The sequence below is a fragment of the Thunnus thynnus genome, chromosome 8 (assembly GCF_963924715.1).
Source record: "Thunnus thynnus chromosome 8, fThuThy2.1, whole genome shotgun sequence".
NCBI lineage: Eukaryota > Metazoa > Chordata > Actinopteri > Scombriformes > Scombridae > Thunnus > Thunnus thynnus.
The window spans coordinates 30,856,963-30,875,320 of record NC_089524.1 but is presented as its reverse complement, the minus strand read 5'-3'; the positions used below and the strand labels follow the sequence as shown (position 1 = coordinate 30,875,320).

The following is an 18,358-nucleotide window of genomic DNA, read 5'->3' as shown; positions in this document are numbered from 1 at the left end:
AAAGACAGTTTTCCAATAGTAAAATCATAGTCAGTCTAGAGTTACACACACTCTTTGTGTAATTTCCAATAACATTTTCTGATAATTACCATCAGAATTACTAAGAAAGCAGCTAATTAAACAATTATTAGTGAAGTAGCAAGATTCCAAAGAAATTAATAAGGGCAGTGTTCAACTCTACCTCACTCAAAACTGTACAATACACTGTTTTTATTAGACGATGTCTCATATCAATGCAATGGCAGTCAGTAGTTTTTTTTTTGTAATTGTGTTGATTTATTCAACATGCTCCCTTTTTTGCTGTCTAATATGAAAAAATGTATTGAAATTATTTATTCAAGTTCAGCATCCTGACATATTTTTGTGTTATGCTCACTTTTTGTCTGCTATTAACTGCAATTTTAGCAAAAAAATCGACTTAATTTCACACACACAGAAATGCAAAACTGATCCTAGCAAAGTGTTTGATACTTACTGCAGCTTCTCCTGTTATTTACATTTACTGTAAATGAATATGGACAAAGAAGAGTCACTGCTGGCATGCAGAGTGCACTTTAGATGACTGGAAAACTGAGCTTTCTGCTTGTTTGATAGATAACAAACAAACATAAAGAGTAAATCTTGCCGTCAGAGAAGGCTGTCACTGCAGTAACACACAAACACACACAAAGTGCATGCTCCTGTGCTCTGTAATAAACACAAGCTATACAACAATCTGTCAATCTGCTGCTGTCTATATTGGTTTTTGACCCCCATGAAGCACACACACACACACACACACACACACACACACACACACAGACCATCTGCTGCAGTAATGATCATGGCTGAGTAGCACCATTTGCAGTATCAATCTTCCAGGGTACATATGTCATGCAATGCTATGCAGAGACAGCAGGCGCGGGGGCGAGCCTTTATGGTCGCCAAAGTGTGAATTAATTAGCACCACGTCTGAGGGTTCTCATTCACTTCTCCCCAATATGTCACGCTCTATGATCTAACAAGGCCTCGAGCAGATAAAAAGCACAAGCTGAAGCAAAGTCACTCTCCAGCACATCCTTAAATTGTCCTCCAGAACAGGAGTTTCTTCTCTGAATTGCTATTATTTTTATCTCCTGGGAATGTATTCAAGGACATGAATATAAAAGCAAAACTGTCCCACATCAATTTAGTTTTTGGTGTACAGGTTCTATCGAGCACTATCTTCATCTGAAGATGATAATGAGCCATTATTCAGTGTTGTCATCCTGAATTGTGAGTAATGGAGGTTTAAGTCTGTGTTTATCCAAATAAAGCTTTGCCAATTATGGATGTTCATAATTGCTTGTCTCTAGGAGAAAGAATTTTTCTCTGATTTTGTTTCGTGTCAGTAAAATCAAGACACACACACACACACACATGAAGTGTGCTCGGTGAGAAGTACTGCCGGTGGGACCATCTGTTATTAAAGCTCAGGCTCGTTGAAGCAGGGAAAAGATGTCTTCCAGAAACGAGCTCCTTGCATGTCGCCTGTCTGTAAATATTAGTCCTGGCACTGGCCATGGGTGCTGGCTGTGTGTGAGTTCTTGCATGAACAGCAGTGTGTGTGAGGTTTTTTTTTTGTTTTGTTTTGTTTTTGTATTAATGAATATAAAGGCTTTGCAGTTGTGTCAGACTAGCAACCATATCTCGGAACATCATGAATTGCTGGTGTGCACAAAAAAAGTATAAAGGGCCCTAGAAGGTAAGGTTTACAGAAGTGTTTGGCTTAAAGTCACAGTGAAACAGACGTTAGAGTGTCTTTAGCTTCTGTACTGTGGTGTGTTTCCCTATGAAACTATGTGTGCGGTGTACAATCACAAGAGGAGTTTAAACTAAATCCTTCAGATTTGATGGGACCACTAAAAGGCGGGTGTGGATTAGTGAACACAGTGCGATACAGAGCTGTAGAGGACCAAGCAACAACCACCAAAGCTTGAGGTTGAAGCCTATGTGGAAATACCTTAAACCTGCAGTGCGGAACTTTTACATATAAATGAAAATCAGTCACATTCAAGCCCTTGCCAAATGAGTTCACACAATGCTGATTAAGCGTATCACCGCCACGTACATCTCTCTGTATTTTACAGTATACCGGAGTTTTTAATCTGGTGTCGGGTTTGACATTCCTGCGCTGGCTGGATGAATGCATACTGCGCATGCTCTATGGGCAGAGCGCACCCGAGACTTCCGCCAGCCAAGCCAGCTAAGTTCTGGTTAGCTCTCTGCTAACTTAAATTGGGATAAAAAAAAATTAATCGTGCGACTCTTCTAGATTTTCCAAATGTTATCAGACTGAAGGGATCAAATTCTGATAGTTGATTTAGTCATTTTGCAGGGGTCGTGACGCTCAGAACAATTATCCACCGTTTTACAGCCAACAGTAGCAACGGAGTCGGCTACGGTGGAGCCTATGACGTAAGCAATTGTCAAGAGTGTTTTTGTAATTACTCTCACTGCCAGAAGAGGGAGACAAAAGTCCCGCACACCAGCTTTAAAGGGCAGCGCCACACATGGCCGCTAGAAATGAATAAGGATGGAATGGAAAAGACAACATTTTTGCCCACTGATATTCCAACACACACCTCTCTCTATGGTATTGCTCTGCTAGGTATTCCGACCCACAAGCAGGTACATGCGATTGTATATGATGGGTGTGGTTAGCTTGTTGCCCAAAGTCACATTTGACGGATACATTTACACAGTTCAAGATCAGTCATCAAACATAAAATGTTTTACAGGAGGAGAAAAGATACAAATTTTAATATAAAAACACTCACATTTGGCATATGAGATACAAGAGATAACTGAACAATTAAGACAACACAAAGATACAAGATTACTGGGAAAATGTCTTTTTAATTTCATAGTGTTTTTTTATATACCAACTCCTAACACATTGCACATTACCTATGAAGGGTACTGTATGTGAAGGCTGCATATAAATACATACATTAAAAGAGCTATTGAAAATGTAAGTATTTTAAGCATAGAAACAGCACAGACATTGAAATGTATGACAGCAGTGGAAAGAATGAAATGCATTTTCTCTCCTTTTGATTAATGACTGAGTGTCAGTTATAGTGGTGTAAATTGCTTTATGCTTTTCAACTTAAACTTAAGTGATTAAAATATCTAAGTCAAGTAAAACTTTATATAGCACATTTCATACACAGGGCAACACAATGTGCCTTACATAAAGTGAATACAATCACAACACAATCATAGACGAGAATCAGTGCAGAAAATACAAATGTCAAAATATACAAAACACACATATAAAAAACTTAGCCATAGACTGTTGTGAAAAGGAATATTTTTAGCCTGCTTTTAAAAGTGTTCAGTGTAAGGGCCTCTCTCGGGTCCTCAGGTAGGGTGTCCCATCTACTTGGGGCATAAATACAAAAGGCAGCCTCCTGTGCTTTAGAGTTAGTATGAGGGATGGTTAAAAGACCACTGCCTGTGGACCTGAGAGTTCTTGCTGGTTTGTATTTAATTAGCATGTATTTTATATACTGAGGTGCAAGGCCATTTAGAGCTTTGTATACAAGTAGCAGAATTTCAAAATCGATTCTAGTTGTGACGGGGAGCCAAGGGGAGCCAAAGCTTGGTGTTTTGAATAAAAACTTGAGAAAGACTTGAGGTTCAAACAAGTGTAGAGCAATAGCTGTAACAAAATGACATTGACATAAGATCAATGCCTTAAGCTCAACAAAAATGCCGAACACCCTTACTCTCAACACATCCTCATAATGAAACGTCCACATAGGTCAATTGTACCTTTACTCCAGGATGACTCATAGGAACGTTTCCAGAACAATCCATGAGAGCGTTTTCTAATATGCTGCCTCTATCAGCAGTAATCATAAAAGATAATTATGCATTATGGTCTGACAACATTGTGGTCTGGTTAGGTTTAGGCACAAAAACCACTTAGTTAGGGTGTAGTGTGGGTTAAAGTTACTTCTTTAAAGTTATGCAACCTTCATCATCATGGCAATTGTAAACACAAGTTATGTTTTTTTTAAAAATTGTCCTGACTCACGGTTGGAAACATGACGGTTGGGGTTAGAAACGATAAGCAAACAGCAGTGTCCTGCAACAAATTCCAAAGTCCACTTTTTGCCATCTATCTATCTGGCCATCCACCCAAACCACTTCCTCCTAATATGATAATTTGTCACTTTATATTGACGTCATCTGAACTGTGTCACTTCCCTCGGTCATAAGTATTACTGCTGCTAGATGGGGTAAATGTAACTACAGGTCGTTTTTGCCAGCTGAATTTTTAACCTATACTGTCGTTTTTCTTGTGAGGAAAGGCTGTTACTCCCTAAAATGATGTCTGGTTGTTTTATATTTCTTCAGTTTTTCATCTTTTGCACAGTTCATTGTGCTCTGCTGTGATCAGCTATCATACTGTATCCGCTAGCTGAAACCAAGTTCAACTCTAGCCCACAGCTTTTTATTTATTCCTTCTGCTCCAATACCCTGAGTCGACTTCATCCCTGCTTCAATCACCAAATCGTATTTTTTGATTGGGAGAATTACAAGAGAGAAAGTTGTGTAGGGTGAACAGTACAGTTATCTGACGACTTTGAAAGTCATGTAGTGTGTGCTTGGCATAAGGTGTAGAGATGGACTGGATGAGGGGAGTTGGGTTTGTGCTTGGCTGGGAGCATCAGGAGAACACCTGTGTATCAGAGGATGCTGAGAAATGGCCTGAGCATCAACTCATGAACTGGCGTGGTGTCTGACTTCCCGTTGTTATTCAGTTGTTTGGTTTTCCTTTAGTTTTCATCTACTCTGAAGAAGAGATTTTAATAAAACTTGAACTCTGAGCCAGATTGGCGAGGCTGTGCAACAGTTTGGGATTGCCATGGAAACAGCGTGTCAGTGGAAGCAGCAGGTCAGGGCCCCGGTGTACTTCAGATCATTGGAGTAGGGTAAGCCTGCATCCCAAGTCCAACTTCCATTTGGTCCAACCTAAATCCCACACACTGATTTCCACTAACATCTCACCTTTATATTCCAGTCCGGGTACATAACAAATATACTGATACATCTATTGAGTCTTCTTAATCTTAATTGGACCCAATGGCTCAAATTTTGATAACGCAAAGAGTCATTTCCAAATGTGTGGCTCTCTTTATTTATTTTTTTCATTGTTTTAAAGGCATTTTTTTGTAATGATTATGTGTAGAAAAAGGTCAAGTGCATCACATGACCTGCAGTTCTACACCACTATGCCAAAATCTCCACACAGCTTAGTGTTGTTCCCGGGGGATTGGACATACTCTCAGTCAGGTTTTCCAGCGTTGGAAGGCACTTCCTAATTTCCATTGCAAATGATGTCTGCAGAACATACAAAAAAATCCATAAAAAAACTGTTACAAAACCACAGATGAGGATGTTATATTCAGTTGTAGCAGTATCATATCTCCCACTTGCATTTTCCACTAGAAGCGCCTCTGCCTCTGGTTGCAGCTTCTAATGAGTATTATTGTGAAAGCTTCATATAGCCCTTCAAAGACATAGAGTATATAACAACGCTGGCTTCATCGAGCTGTTTTTTTGTCTTTCAGTTTACTTTTATGTTAATGTTCTTTACAGATTTATTCAGACATGACAGGACATTCACACACAGTGCTGCAAACTCGCGATATTTGGCACCTGTGGAGCAAAGAACAGAGAGAGAACAGCACAGAGTTGAAAATGTTATGAGTCTCACTGCATCACTGATGGATTTTAAAACTTATTTTGCTCTTGAAGCCTTAATTAATGACCATCACTTGTCCCCACTCTTCTTCTGCTGCCTGTTTTGTAAAGTCAGGCATGCACAAGTACTGAATGACAGGACGTTAAGTTGCTGAATGAAAATGTAAAATATAATCATGGTGGCTATCCTGAAGGTTGATTAAAACTTCTTTTACTTTAACTTAATTGGGTGCTCATTTAGACATGAGACTGACATGTTAATGTAAAGGGGTCATGTCTGAAAGGGGACATCTCACAGCTTGTTGGCAGGACAGCTTAAATTTACTCATCACGTGAGCTCAGTGCAGCATAGCACATTTTGTCTCCAGCTTTGCTGCTAAACATTCACTGATTCAGTGACTTTAGAGTTTGAGTTCATGTGAGTTCACCTGCGGTAGCTGCTCAGGTATTGCATACATTTGCACAAACTGGAAATGTGACTCCTCTGGAAAGGAACACCAGAAGATTGCTCCCAGTGAAGACATGCCTTATCAAACACTGTGTGTTTAAAATATAATATGGCCTCAGGTAACACTCGATCAGTAATAGCAGAGGAGCATTTACTTCTATGAAAATATTTTAGAGTACCACTTTATCACTAAAGAAACTCTGCATGTGTACTTAAATGTTTGTTTATGCACTAGAACACAAAAAAAGAAACTGAGCACTACCCCTCCCGCTCCTACTGTACTTTAACCATGCTGCATCTATTCATGTGCTGTCGTTACATAACTTAACTACATGGTTTATTCATGAGACCTATTTTGGCCCAGAGAACTGGGCGTCCTGAATCAGAGGAGAATCTCTCCGTCTCTCTGTGGGCCTCCGGGGAAAACAGGCAGGCAGGCGAATGAGATCGCCGTCTCGGACAGAATTACCACTTCACTGAGAGAGAAAGAGAAAATGATCTCTGTCACCTGCTCTGCCTCTTTCATCCATCCATCTGACCGTCATCATTTCATTTTCTTGCCTGTGTACATGCGCCTGTGGGCATGTGTGTAGATGAGTCTGTGTAAATGTTGCACTATTCTGAAGGTAATGCTGCCACTCCGGATGTCTACATGCATGTATTTATGTAGACCGACACTGTATGATGCTACAAATCTGGATAGTACAGGAGTTGGCTGAGAGGCTGTGTCAGTTGTGCGTCACTGAGAATACACTGTAGCTTCCCTGAGAGAGAGTTAGCTAGCATGTCACAGCAGAGCCCTCTGCTGTTTGAAGCACCAACAACTCCACATGTCCTCTATTATAGTTTTCCAGGTTTGATTTCAGCCGTACAGTAAGTCTGTCAATCATATTTAGTTTCAGAATCCACTATTTGCATGGTGGTTATCAAAATGCTAAATCCTGTGAATATCTGAAGATCATATCTGTAACACTTGAAAGGAAGTGATTGCCTACATGCTTGTCTTAGAGTCTTTTTTCCATCTCACTCTCAGACATACAATATTATCACATACACAGATGCTGATTTCCCCATTTTCTTTCTTTTTGTCACCTCTTGAATATACAAAAATAGTGTAAATTTGGCTGCAAAGGCTCTTCACTGTAAGCAACAGGAAAGAAGAAGAGGAGAGTGAACAGATAGCTCTTCACGACCATATGAACCTTTTCTGGATTTCAGAAACTTTACCTTTGTTTCTGGCAATTTCAGTTGTCTTTTCCTCATCTGCATTGCCCCTTTACAATTCAAATGTCAGAGTTGTGCATAAGTAAATACAAAGAACATGTTGTCAACATATTGATATACAACAGATATATCTTAACTAGTAGAAATTAAGTGAAAAATTACTAAAACACAGGTAAAACATTCTTACATTTAATGATTATTTTATCCAACTGTAATAACAACATTAATTTAAACATAGATGGACCATTTAAATAGTACTTTGGTGAATACTTTCCCCCATTATTCATCATGCTGTCATTCTTACATTCAAATTAAATGTGATACTCATCTCCAAGACAGTTATCGTTACAAAGATTACAGACCCTCTGGTTCCTGTCCAAGCCATTTACATCTTGTAGTGACCTTGGGGATTCTGGTGTTGCTAACCTTGAAGTTATAAAAAGCCTGTCTGTAATTTCTGTTTTCATGCAATATAAACTTTCCCCATCTAAACTCCTGTTTCAATTTAACATGAGGATCACACGCTGACTTTGCTGAATTCATCACTGGACTAATTTGCCTGATCGTCATCGTTCTTCAGATGGGGTGAAAGCACAAACTGTTCTTGGGTCTGTTTGGTTGAAAAGGGCCTAAAGAGAGCAAAAACATCTATCAAGGAGAATGTTCTCACACCAAGTTAGATTAGAGCAGTGTTGCAAGTGTTTTCTGTAATGAATGTCTCGATACACCAAATTGAAACTGACACAACAAGTTTGTTGATCAACGGATCATTAATTAAAAAAAACCCCACAATCTGTTAATTTGCTTTATTTGTGTTAGGCTAATATGTAAAATGAAGAAACTAATTTTCCAAGGTTTTCCTCCCATAGCAAAATTCAAAGTTGAATTAATGTAATGATCACCTGACACCTAATTTGACTTAATACCCCGCTTTTATTATCAGAATTATGATCAGTAATTAGTTGTATTCCATCAGTAAGACCACATAAGGGTGAAAAACATATCTATGCTTCAATTACTTTAAAACTCTATTGTTGAGTGGCACTGACTGGTCTTCACACATACCTGTCTCCATAGAGATCCCTGCAAAGATTTCCTCACAACTCTCCCTGTCTGACTCAGGTTCATCTGCCTGTTAAAAATGCATGAAACAGACATCATTTGGACTGTCTGACGTGAGCATCAAATATTGTTGTATTCATTAAATTCATGATGAATACTCCACACTTGACATAAGCAAATATATATGTGGTGTATTATGCAACATACTTGTCATTCATTCTATTTTTTTGTAATGCAGTAAATGACTTGAATGAAGTAGTCCAACCTGAACATATAAATGATGTATTGTGCTCTAATTTACTTCACAGTCACATAATAACATTCAGTAGTGCACACACCTCTGACTGCATCTGTGCTGGTTCCTGCTCCCTTCTCCTTCATCCTTTTCCCTCTCTTGTTCAGAGCCATGTTCACCTGTTTGTTCACATTGTAGAGTAAGTATTTAATAAATCATTTTTATTGCTAGGCTGGCTATCAAATATTATATTCCTTATAGGCTGTAATGTGAAAAAGAACTGATGAATAGTCTAGAGGAAAATGATCAAATGTGCATGTTTAAGTTGATGACCATTTTTTAAAAGCTTTAGGGAAATTTAGAGTAAACTTCTCTAAATATTTGTGCACTGAGTCTGACCATTAAACCTTAGAAGTAGTCAAACCTGCAGCAGGACTCTAGCATTAAAACCCCAGGGTTAACAAAAAACATTTTGTTCTTTAGTTAGTTCATTTAACTAGTTCACAGCACATAGCATGTAAGCATGACAAAGCACCTGCTCCCTGCTCACTCTTCTTTGATGTTTCTGCCTCTTTCCCACTGGCCTCATCATCACCTGCAGACTGCTTAAATAAATCTATTATCTTATCACACTTTGCGGCGTCAGCCAGCAGAGCCTTTTTCTTTTTTTTGCACACTGCACCACTGACCACTCATTTTCTCTTTCTGTCCATGTTTCAGCAACAAATGCTAGATACTTTTAATGAGAGCTAGATACAAAATGCCCGAGTGCTAGATACTTTCAGTTTCATCTGTGATGGCCACTGCTACCTGCTATTACAGATCACACCAGCCGTGTTGCTGCAGCTAAGACGACCTATTGAATATCTGTATAGGCCATATAATGCTGGGGTTGGGAAACAAAGACCGGCCCTCACAATAAAATTCCCAAACTTCCTGAGGGCCAGTCCACGCCTGAACTGAACAAATGTAAAAATGCAATGAAGTACCCAGTCATCCCTGATTCAGTTTCACAGTTTTCACAGGGTTTTTTTTTTTGTTGTTAGTTTGTTTTTACATTATATTTCTTCTGCTTTAAACATACATGTGAAACATAAAAAACACAATAAACACAACAAAAAATAAATAAATAAAGGAAAATTAGAAAACTCCTAACAGTGTACAGTTTAGTCACGTTTACATATCAACTAAAAATCCTCCATGGGGTTCATTTTCAGGTAATCTATAGTGGTTCCCACATCTTTTCAAAGTCATTGGATTTTCCCTTTATTGCAAATGTTAGTTTTAGTTGAAAGTCCTTTTAGCCATTGATTCAAAGATGGCTTTAGTGTCTTTTTCCAGCAAACAGCAATTGCATATTTGGCATGAAGATAACAAAAATATGTCATCTGTATCTTCTTGCAACTCAAGTTACATACAGTAGGAAATATACCAAGTAAACATAATTTAGGGGACAGAGAAGATCATAATTAACAATGTTGGAAACAGTTAATATTAATTTCCTCCAAAAATCTTTGATAACTGTGTTTCCACTCTGCCTTTATTATTTCTTCTCCAATGTCATCACTCCAGGCCAGTCTTCTACTATCTGAGGAGTTCTGTGAGTGAGAAAAAAACAATGAATAAAGACTAGATATTTGGTGATCACCATCTGTTCTTTCATTGTTTTTTCCAAAGAGGTGAAAGAGGGTTTCGCTGGAGATTTTTGTTGTGTTTTAAAAATAAAATTCCTTATTTGTAAATTTTTAAAGAAATGAGAGTTGGGAATTTTATATTGTTGTTTTCCTCAAATGTGAGGAGCCTGTCATTATTGTATAGATCCATAATCTTAGTCTCCTTTAAGCCCATTTTTTATAACCAGGGTCATGAGTGGAGGGTATAAAGAAGGCATTTCCCCAGATTGAGAAAAGGAGAACAGTTGTGCTATTATTCCCAAAAACATCAGCATTTTAAACCGTACCTTGATTGTGTTCATTACAGAGGAGTTTGGAGTATCCTTTCTTAATTTCACTAGTTGTTTGAAGTATAAGTGCATGTAGAAGGGCAGAGTGGATGTCGTAGTCTGTTCAATTATTAGCCAGGGAAATTCTGAAGACTGAGAACCAGATCATTGCTGCTCTTAATTGTGCAGCACAATAGAACCAATAGACACTGGGAAACTGGAAGAAAGATATCTTAGTCTTGGTTATTTATATTTCACACATAATTGTTTCAACCTTGGACTCGTCTGGCCATATAACATGACAGCGATTACGCCAAAATCCAACATAATAAGAGCGACACCTTCTTGTATAAATGCTTGATGAGAAATAATGCTCAGTAATAATGGGAAAATAGAAAAAATGAACAGAGAGGAACTGGCACCAACAGCACATATTGAAACACAAAGATCATTTGGGCAAAGGTCAACTGAGTGGCTGATTTTTTATAATGTCAACATATTAAAAATGTATGTAAGAACATGTTCGTCCCCGACAAATGTTAAAGTGACATTTCAGATGTGTATCCTGTTTATTTTGCAAGAGAGCAGAGAAAAACGCTGAAATCAGGATTTCAGGCTTAAGTCTGGTATTTGATGGATTTGTGTTTTTCATCGGTATGTTGATAAAGAAAACAAAGCTCCTCTTAGTCAAATTCATTCCCTCTTAAAGTTCATCCTATATCTGCTTTTTTTGTACTCATAACTGCATTTACCTTAACATACGTTAACAGTTCAGTCCTTCACAATGTCTCAAGGTAGGAAAGATAGAAATGTAGGAACTCTTCACTTATCAGGGCTCATTTTAACAATCTTTTGCAGATACAATAAGAACATTGGATCCTCTACATGTGAAGACTTTGCCACCCTAAATGCAAAGGCTTGGTCACACCAGCATTTAAAATGGTGAAAATTAGGTAATCGACTAATGTCAATGGAATTTCTGGGACAAGTTGATTTGCTTGCAGAGGCGAGGTACAGCCTCACAAATCTTTTGCATCAAGTTAAACTTTCACACACAAATTGGCATTATTGACCAATAGAAAGCTGTCTTGACAGTGCTGACCTTGAAAGGAACAAATAGTCCAAAACGGAGGAAGCTATCGCTGCTAATTAGCTGTGTGTCACCATCCAGTTATTTTGATAGTACTCCACTTAACAAAACACACATGGGTTTATGAAGACAGTTATGAAAAAGGTGTTGGTGGTATGTCTTTTGAATAAATTGTGTGAACTCGTCCCATAAGCTATCGAGCTAACAAGTTTGTAAACTGACAGTTATCAGGTTAGCTAGCTTGCGGAACTCTTTCCCCCCCTTCTTCAATATCTGTGTGTTGAATTAAATTACATACAATTCTGAGAATAAAATGTCAGGTGGCATAACAGGTGAGTAAATGGCTCACTACAGAAAAAAATAGGAAGAAACTCAAAAAGCTATAGCGCTAGCATTTTCCCTGCCTACTAGCATTTTCGCCATTAGCTTGCCAGCTACAGTATTCCCCAAACTGGCACTGGGAGTAGGCTATTCCCTACATCACCACACTTGTAACATCATTTCACAAGGATGCTGTGTCACTTTCTGGTTTGACCAGGCCCTTGCACCTTTTTTTTCATTATGGACTTTGATATCTTTCTTTTCTGATATATGGTATATAGGTTCATCACTAGTGTTCAAAATTGGTTCCACAACACAAATCCTTGCAACCTTTGGGAGTTTATGATATTAAATTGATTATTTGAACACTTAGTCATACTTGTGCCAGTTTCCCATATCGTATTGTTCTTCTATAACTGTGTTTCTACAATGTGCAACATCACTTAGCGTTGTTTATTTGAACTGTTTAAAGATCTCTGCCATTGACCCAAATAATTATGTTTTCAAAGGAATACGACTCTTGCTCTTCCTGAGGTTTCTTCCATTTTTTTCCCCATTAAAAGCTTTTTTGTGTGAGTTTTTCCCTATTTTAATAAAGGGTCTAAGGATGGATTCTGTACAGATTATAAAACACCCTGAGGCAAATTTGTGATATTGAGCTATATAAATGAAAATTGACTTGACTAGGCACTAGCCTATAAATTGCAGCCATTTCAAGATTCCCTATTGGGGAAAACAGAGAAGAAGAAAAGTAGTTTAAATTCAGCTCGCTTGAACTGCAGACCTGCTGTGACCTGCATGGAATGATAATTGTCTTTCTGCTTGAACATACTGAAAGCCTTTTACTGTATCTACTAAGTAATTAATTGTTTTTAATATAGAACTGTTGTAGAGTGAACAGGAAACACAAATATATCAATAAAAGACGTATTCTGTGTCTGTACAGCTCTCTGCAGCTGTGTGTGTACAGCTTGGGCGTCACCCTTGGTCTTGATGTTTGACCAAGGGCCAGTCAATAAGCTCTCTTGGCCAGGTGAATATATGTGTAATAAATATGTAAAACATAATAAATAAATCATTTTTTTCCTGTTATGTCAGAGCCTTTCTGTGAGACTGAACGGTGTTTCTTCCCTGAGATGTCACTCAGTACAGATTTTATTATAATCTAAAAGGTCAGGTGAGGATGAGGGGAGGGAAGGTCATGACAGAAGAAGATGGGGAGAAAAGAGGAAACATGAGAGAGATGATGACAAGAGATCCTTAGACTAGTTTGTTCTAAGATAAGACAGAACTTTTTAAATCCCGAAGGAAATTCTTGTGCCATCAACATGCTCAGTGCAACAGAAAGACAGCGTAAAGAAAGACATTTCTTAGTCAAATCTAAATACTATGTACAACAAATATAAATAAAATAAAGAGAAACAGATAAAATAAAATAAAAAAACAGAATAAACTGACAGTCAGGGTTGACAGTCCACTCCAACTGTCATCTCTCTCTAGTTAGGATTGTCTTTAACTTTCTGTTATGTCACAGCCTCTTTTCTGCCTTTCTTCCTCCATCATTATCTCTCAGCATCTCTCCCTCTTCTCTCTCATTGCCTCTCTCACTCTCTCTCTCTCTCTTTCGCCTCTGCCTCGGAAAGAGATGATCCAGAAATAAGGCCATAAATAAGAAATCAACGGCCTTTTCTGTCCCACCACATTACAGGCTTTTGATGTATGCTTTCTGCAGTAGTATTACTCACCGGCCTCAAATCAATGCTCTAATCTTTCCCCCTGCCAGATTGATTTCAGTGGTAGTGACAACAGCGCAGAGAGGTGCAGAACAGATCTGTACACTGTAGGCCATTTTCAAAATTCTAGCAAAGCAGTGTTATGTAGGGACAGCTGCTTAGAGAGATTAAGTAAGATGCCAGATATCACATAAGCAGAGAAATGAGGAGGTGTAATAGGCCTACAGTTTATCTGATTTCCAGTTTTGGCACATCTTTAAATTTCTTAACTCTGACAGGTCCATGCTTTAAAACTCATATTTTGTAGAAAGTCCAATGATTGGAGTAAATCCAATCTTCAACACAGCCGTGGCTCAGGAGGTAGAGTGGGTCCACTAATCACAGGGTTGGTGGTTTCAATCCTTGACTCTTCCTGTCCTCATTTCGAGGTATCCTTGGGCAAGATTCTGAACCCCCACATGGCTCCCAGTGGTCAGGCAGCACCTTGCATGATAGCTTGCAGTGTTTGAGGGTGTGTGAATAGGTTAATGAGTGGTAAATTGTAAAACACTAATAATAAAAGCGCTATGTATATGCAGCCATGCTGTGCACAAGCCCCCAGAAACAGTACCAGGCTGTGAGGCCAATTTGACATAGTGGCCAAACTGTGTAATTACATCTGAGTCCGTCACATGACGCACACTGGTCCAAACAGTATTTTTCCCGCAATTTTCCTGTAAAACGGTGAATATATTTTTCTGAGCATCAAAACTCAAAATGACTTGTTTTATTATCAGAATTTCATCATTTCAGTCCAGTAACATTTGAAAAGTCTAGAAGAGCCATATGACGCATGATGTTGATGAATGTGGAGAATTTTTCTTTTTGCAGTATCACGAGTGACCACCAGGACAAATTGGCAAAGTGGCCATCCAGCTCTCTTAATACATGCATGAAAAGATTTGTTTTGTCATGGTTTAGCAGCTACAAGCCAAAAGATAAAGTGGGAACATATTGGCGTTATTGGATCCTGAATTTAATGACTAGTTCCTTGGCCCACAGCCTAACTTTCCAGCAAATATCATTTAGATTTCTCTCTAATAGAAAAAAACACAACACACTCCATGGTAAAAGTAACAACTAGAAGATCCCATCTGCCTTCACACTGTATTTTACATTTATTGCCTTCTTATTTACTGAGTACATTTTACTTCACAAAAGGAAATTGATTTATGGCAAAGTAACAGTTACTGTAAAGCTTTAGAGGACCTGGTTATGAAATTAGAGTGGAAGCAGTCAAAAGCAGATAGAAAAATAATCTTAAATATGTTTTTCCTCAGTAAAGCAAAAGTGAACATTTTTGATCACAAGACAGACAGGAGTGCTACTGGTGTGAGGTAGAAGCCCTCTGTCATCTCCACCTGGCTTCATTTTTCACAGTAATTACACCAAGATATTACACTTATTGACATTTATCTGAAAATGATATATTGATGTTTACAAGCTGCAACTTGCTTCTGTGAATGTAAGAGGCGTGAGTGAGTGCCGTGGCTGTTTCCCCTGTAGTGAGGTTGATGGCAGTCTGCCCTTCACTCTCACTCCAGTCTCTGCCAGACTGACCTCCATCACATTCAACCTGTGAGGGCCTGGAGAGTGTGTGTGTGTGCGTGTGTGTGTATTCGTGTGTGTGATGTGGATGAACTGGGTACTGAGGTTATCATCCGAGAGTCCATTCAACTGGAGACAGACTTGAGGCTCACTGGCCAGAAATGAAGCAGGTCAGCTAGAACACACACACAGATAGCTGCATTGTATTCTGACCTTTACTTTCTCTCCTGTCCGTGAGCTATGGAGCAAAAGGCCTTACTGTTCAGGAAAGGCAAGTTTATTTGTATCGCACTTTTCATACACGAAAATAATTCAGTATTCCTTATATTATGTATAAAAGGCATTAACATGTTTTTTTCTTCAAAATAAAACATCAGACATAAGACACAAATTTAAAATCCAACTGAAATTTGAATTCCTCTCACTTCTTGGGTACATTATAATGACTCTGCAACTATTTACATATTTTTCCATTTTTGGGCTTATTTGTCGAAACAGTGTGAAAGGCTCGAGTCTCTGAGTGGGAATTTCCTGTGGCAACAGTTCACTGACATCTAATAGGTGGTGTTGCTAGGAGACGTGTTACTGGAGAGCTAGCAGGCTAGGTTAACTAGTTTCACTTTTTGAGTTTCTTGTTGCCCTTAGAGTTTCTTTTTGTTCAACACCTGCAAAGTTGTAATCAAGCTCCTCCACATTCAGTGTTTTGTTCATCCTGCATTATATGTTACGTACTGTCAGCTGCCTCTTTTCATGGGTCTAGTTATAGTGATGGTAAATGTCCAAACTGCCAGAACTCACAGCATCAGAGTTGTCCTTTATCTTCAGCACTCCATATGATGCTATCTCTGCAAAAAAATAAATAAAATATGCATTTCCTCTTCTTTATAATTACAATTTTAAACAAATAAGTACAGTCAAAACCCAGATAGCGAGCGTTTTCTGGGCCAGTTGTGATCTGATCTCACTGGTGTCTTACAGTCCACCTCTGGTTTGGAGTTCTGGAAAGCAAAACAGGACCACATCTGGACTTCAACATGGAACACATGTTTAAAATGCAAAATACGTGCAAAAATAAAGAATAGTCACAATGGATAATACCATCTGTGAGAGCTCCAAGAGGGGTCTCAATGTTGCTGTTGTCAACTCTTGCTTTAGTCAGAGAGATGTGGGAGTCCTTGGAGCTTTGTTTTGAGAGTCTAGGAGAACCAATCAAGTCCCTGGAGTTGGTTTCGGTTTGCCGAAGAGAGCTACACACATGAGATGAGCTTCCTATGAGATGTGTAGCAGAGCCATATAAGTCCCCAGACCAGTTCCTTGGGGCGGGTTGTGGTTTGTGAGAGTCATATATTCTATACACAGATTATTACAATAAAAAAAATAATTAATCATTTCAGTTACTTTACCTCTAAAATGTTTTAGGGTCTGACATTTCAGTAAGACATTTTCTAAGATAAAATGGTTTTAATAACACATATTCATACTGTCATCCTTGTACTTGAGCAAATGATTATGCTGTGAGTATTTTGTGTATTTTGAGTAAACCTGTCAGCTCTTGTTTTGGTTTCAGTGCTTTTTGGACACTTTTATTACAATAAATATGAAATGATAATCAAAGAAAAATCCTTTTAAATTACACAAATGTGTGTCTTTCCTGTAATTCAAAAATAGAGAGTATGAAAATCAAGCAAAGCTTTCTGATATCGACTATACGATATAGTCGATATAAGTGCATAAAATTGCAAACTACTGACTACATAACATACAGCATTCTTGTCTACACTCTTCTTTGTTCAATGTTAGTATTAATGTCTGTTACTTTCAGCATCAGTCGCACACACACATACCAGAGAATCTGGTTTAACTCACATGCTGAGTAAGTTGAAGCTGAGATTGAACATAATAATAAAAACAATAATTATAATATTTTTTTAACAATCAATATAACATTACACTACAATGGGAAAGATTAGTTAAATACCAGATCCCTGGAAAATGTCTGTGTATACCTTATAAATCACTGTTTGTCTGTAACAGTAATACTGTAAGTAATTTAATAAAATGAATAAATTAACTACATGGTATTTTCCATTATCCAAAAGGATTTATTAAAGGGGATGTATTATGCTTTTCCTTATTTTCAGACATATATATAATGTCACAATGTCAGATGTTCATGTTAAAAGTGGCCAATGTGTCAAATAAGAAGATAAACGTATGTAGCAGTAATCCCTGCAGAAAGCCCTGGCTTCAGACCGCTTTAAACACTTTTCCAACAAGGTTCCAGCGGTTTTTTCTACTTTCAGGCCGAGCTGACGTCAGTTTGTGACAGATTTCTTTATATGGACATTTGCTACGTACACAGCACGCAAGTTCACTGCTCCTCTCCGGCAGTAGTTACGCCAAGCCACAACTCCATTACACAGCACAGCAAAGTAAAATAAGTAGTTTACCTGTTGGAGATTAGCCGGTTGTCTGCAGCTCCTCATAAAACATCTCACTGTGGCTGTTTCTGCTTGTACTCTTCCTCCCTGCATCATTTCTAACTGATCCGCTGAACAAATAGCTCCAAATAGCTCCATGTTATGTTGTTTTGACCTGTATTTTGCGCTGCTAACGAAGCTCCGCTAATTCAGTGAGGAACACGTTTTGACTGCCTGTAAATTCTTCACAATAAAAGTCTCCCATTAGTTAGTCATTTAAAAGCTTTTAATTTGAAGCAGTAAAGCAGGAAAAGTTTGGTTTGCATTGACAGTAAAGTAACACAACTCTGATACGTAAAACTGGCCAATCAGAACAGAGCGGGCTCATCGGGAGGGGAACCTTGAAGAGACAGGAGCTAAAACGGAGTGTAAGAGAAACTGTGTACACTGAGGGGCTGCATAAAGGGCCAGTATACGATAAATAAGGAGTTTTTTGAACTGTGAATCATGCAGAGCCACTCTAGTAGAGTCCAAAAATAAAAATTTTGTGCTCAAATGAC

At 38.3% G+C, this 18,358-nt stretch overlaps 1 protein-coding gene across 4 annotated transcripts in view; it reads left to right on the top strand.

The window, feature by feature from the left end:
• Positions 1–18,358, top strand: part of LOC137188328 (inactive N-acetylated-alpha-linked acidic dipeptidase-like protein 2) — a 581,495-nt gene that overhangs the window by 514,208 nt on the left and 48,929 nt on the right. The window contains exon 16 of one of the 4 annotated variants that reach the window (XM_067597953.1): positions 8,486–9,122. The exons of the other annotated variants lie outside the window; for them this stretch is intronic. Within the exon in view, the coding sequence (XP_067454054.1) occupies positions 8,486–8,557 (72 nt within the window). The 3' untranslated portion in view covers positions 8,558–9,122. Of the gene's footprint in view, positions 1–8,485; positions 9,123–18,358 lie in introns of those variants that run through there. 4 annotated transcript variants of the gene reach the window in all.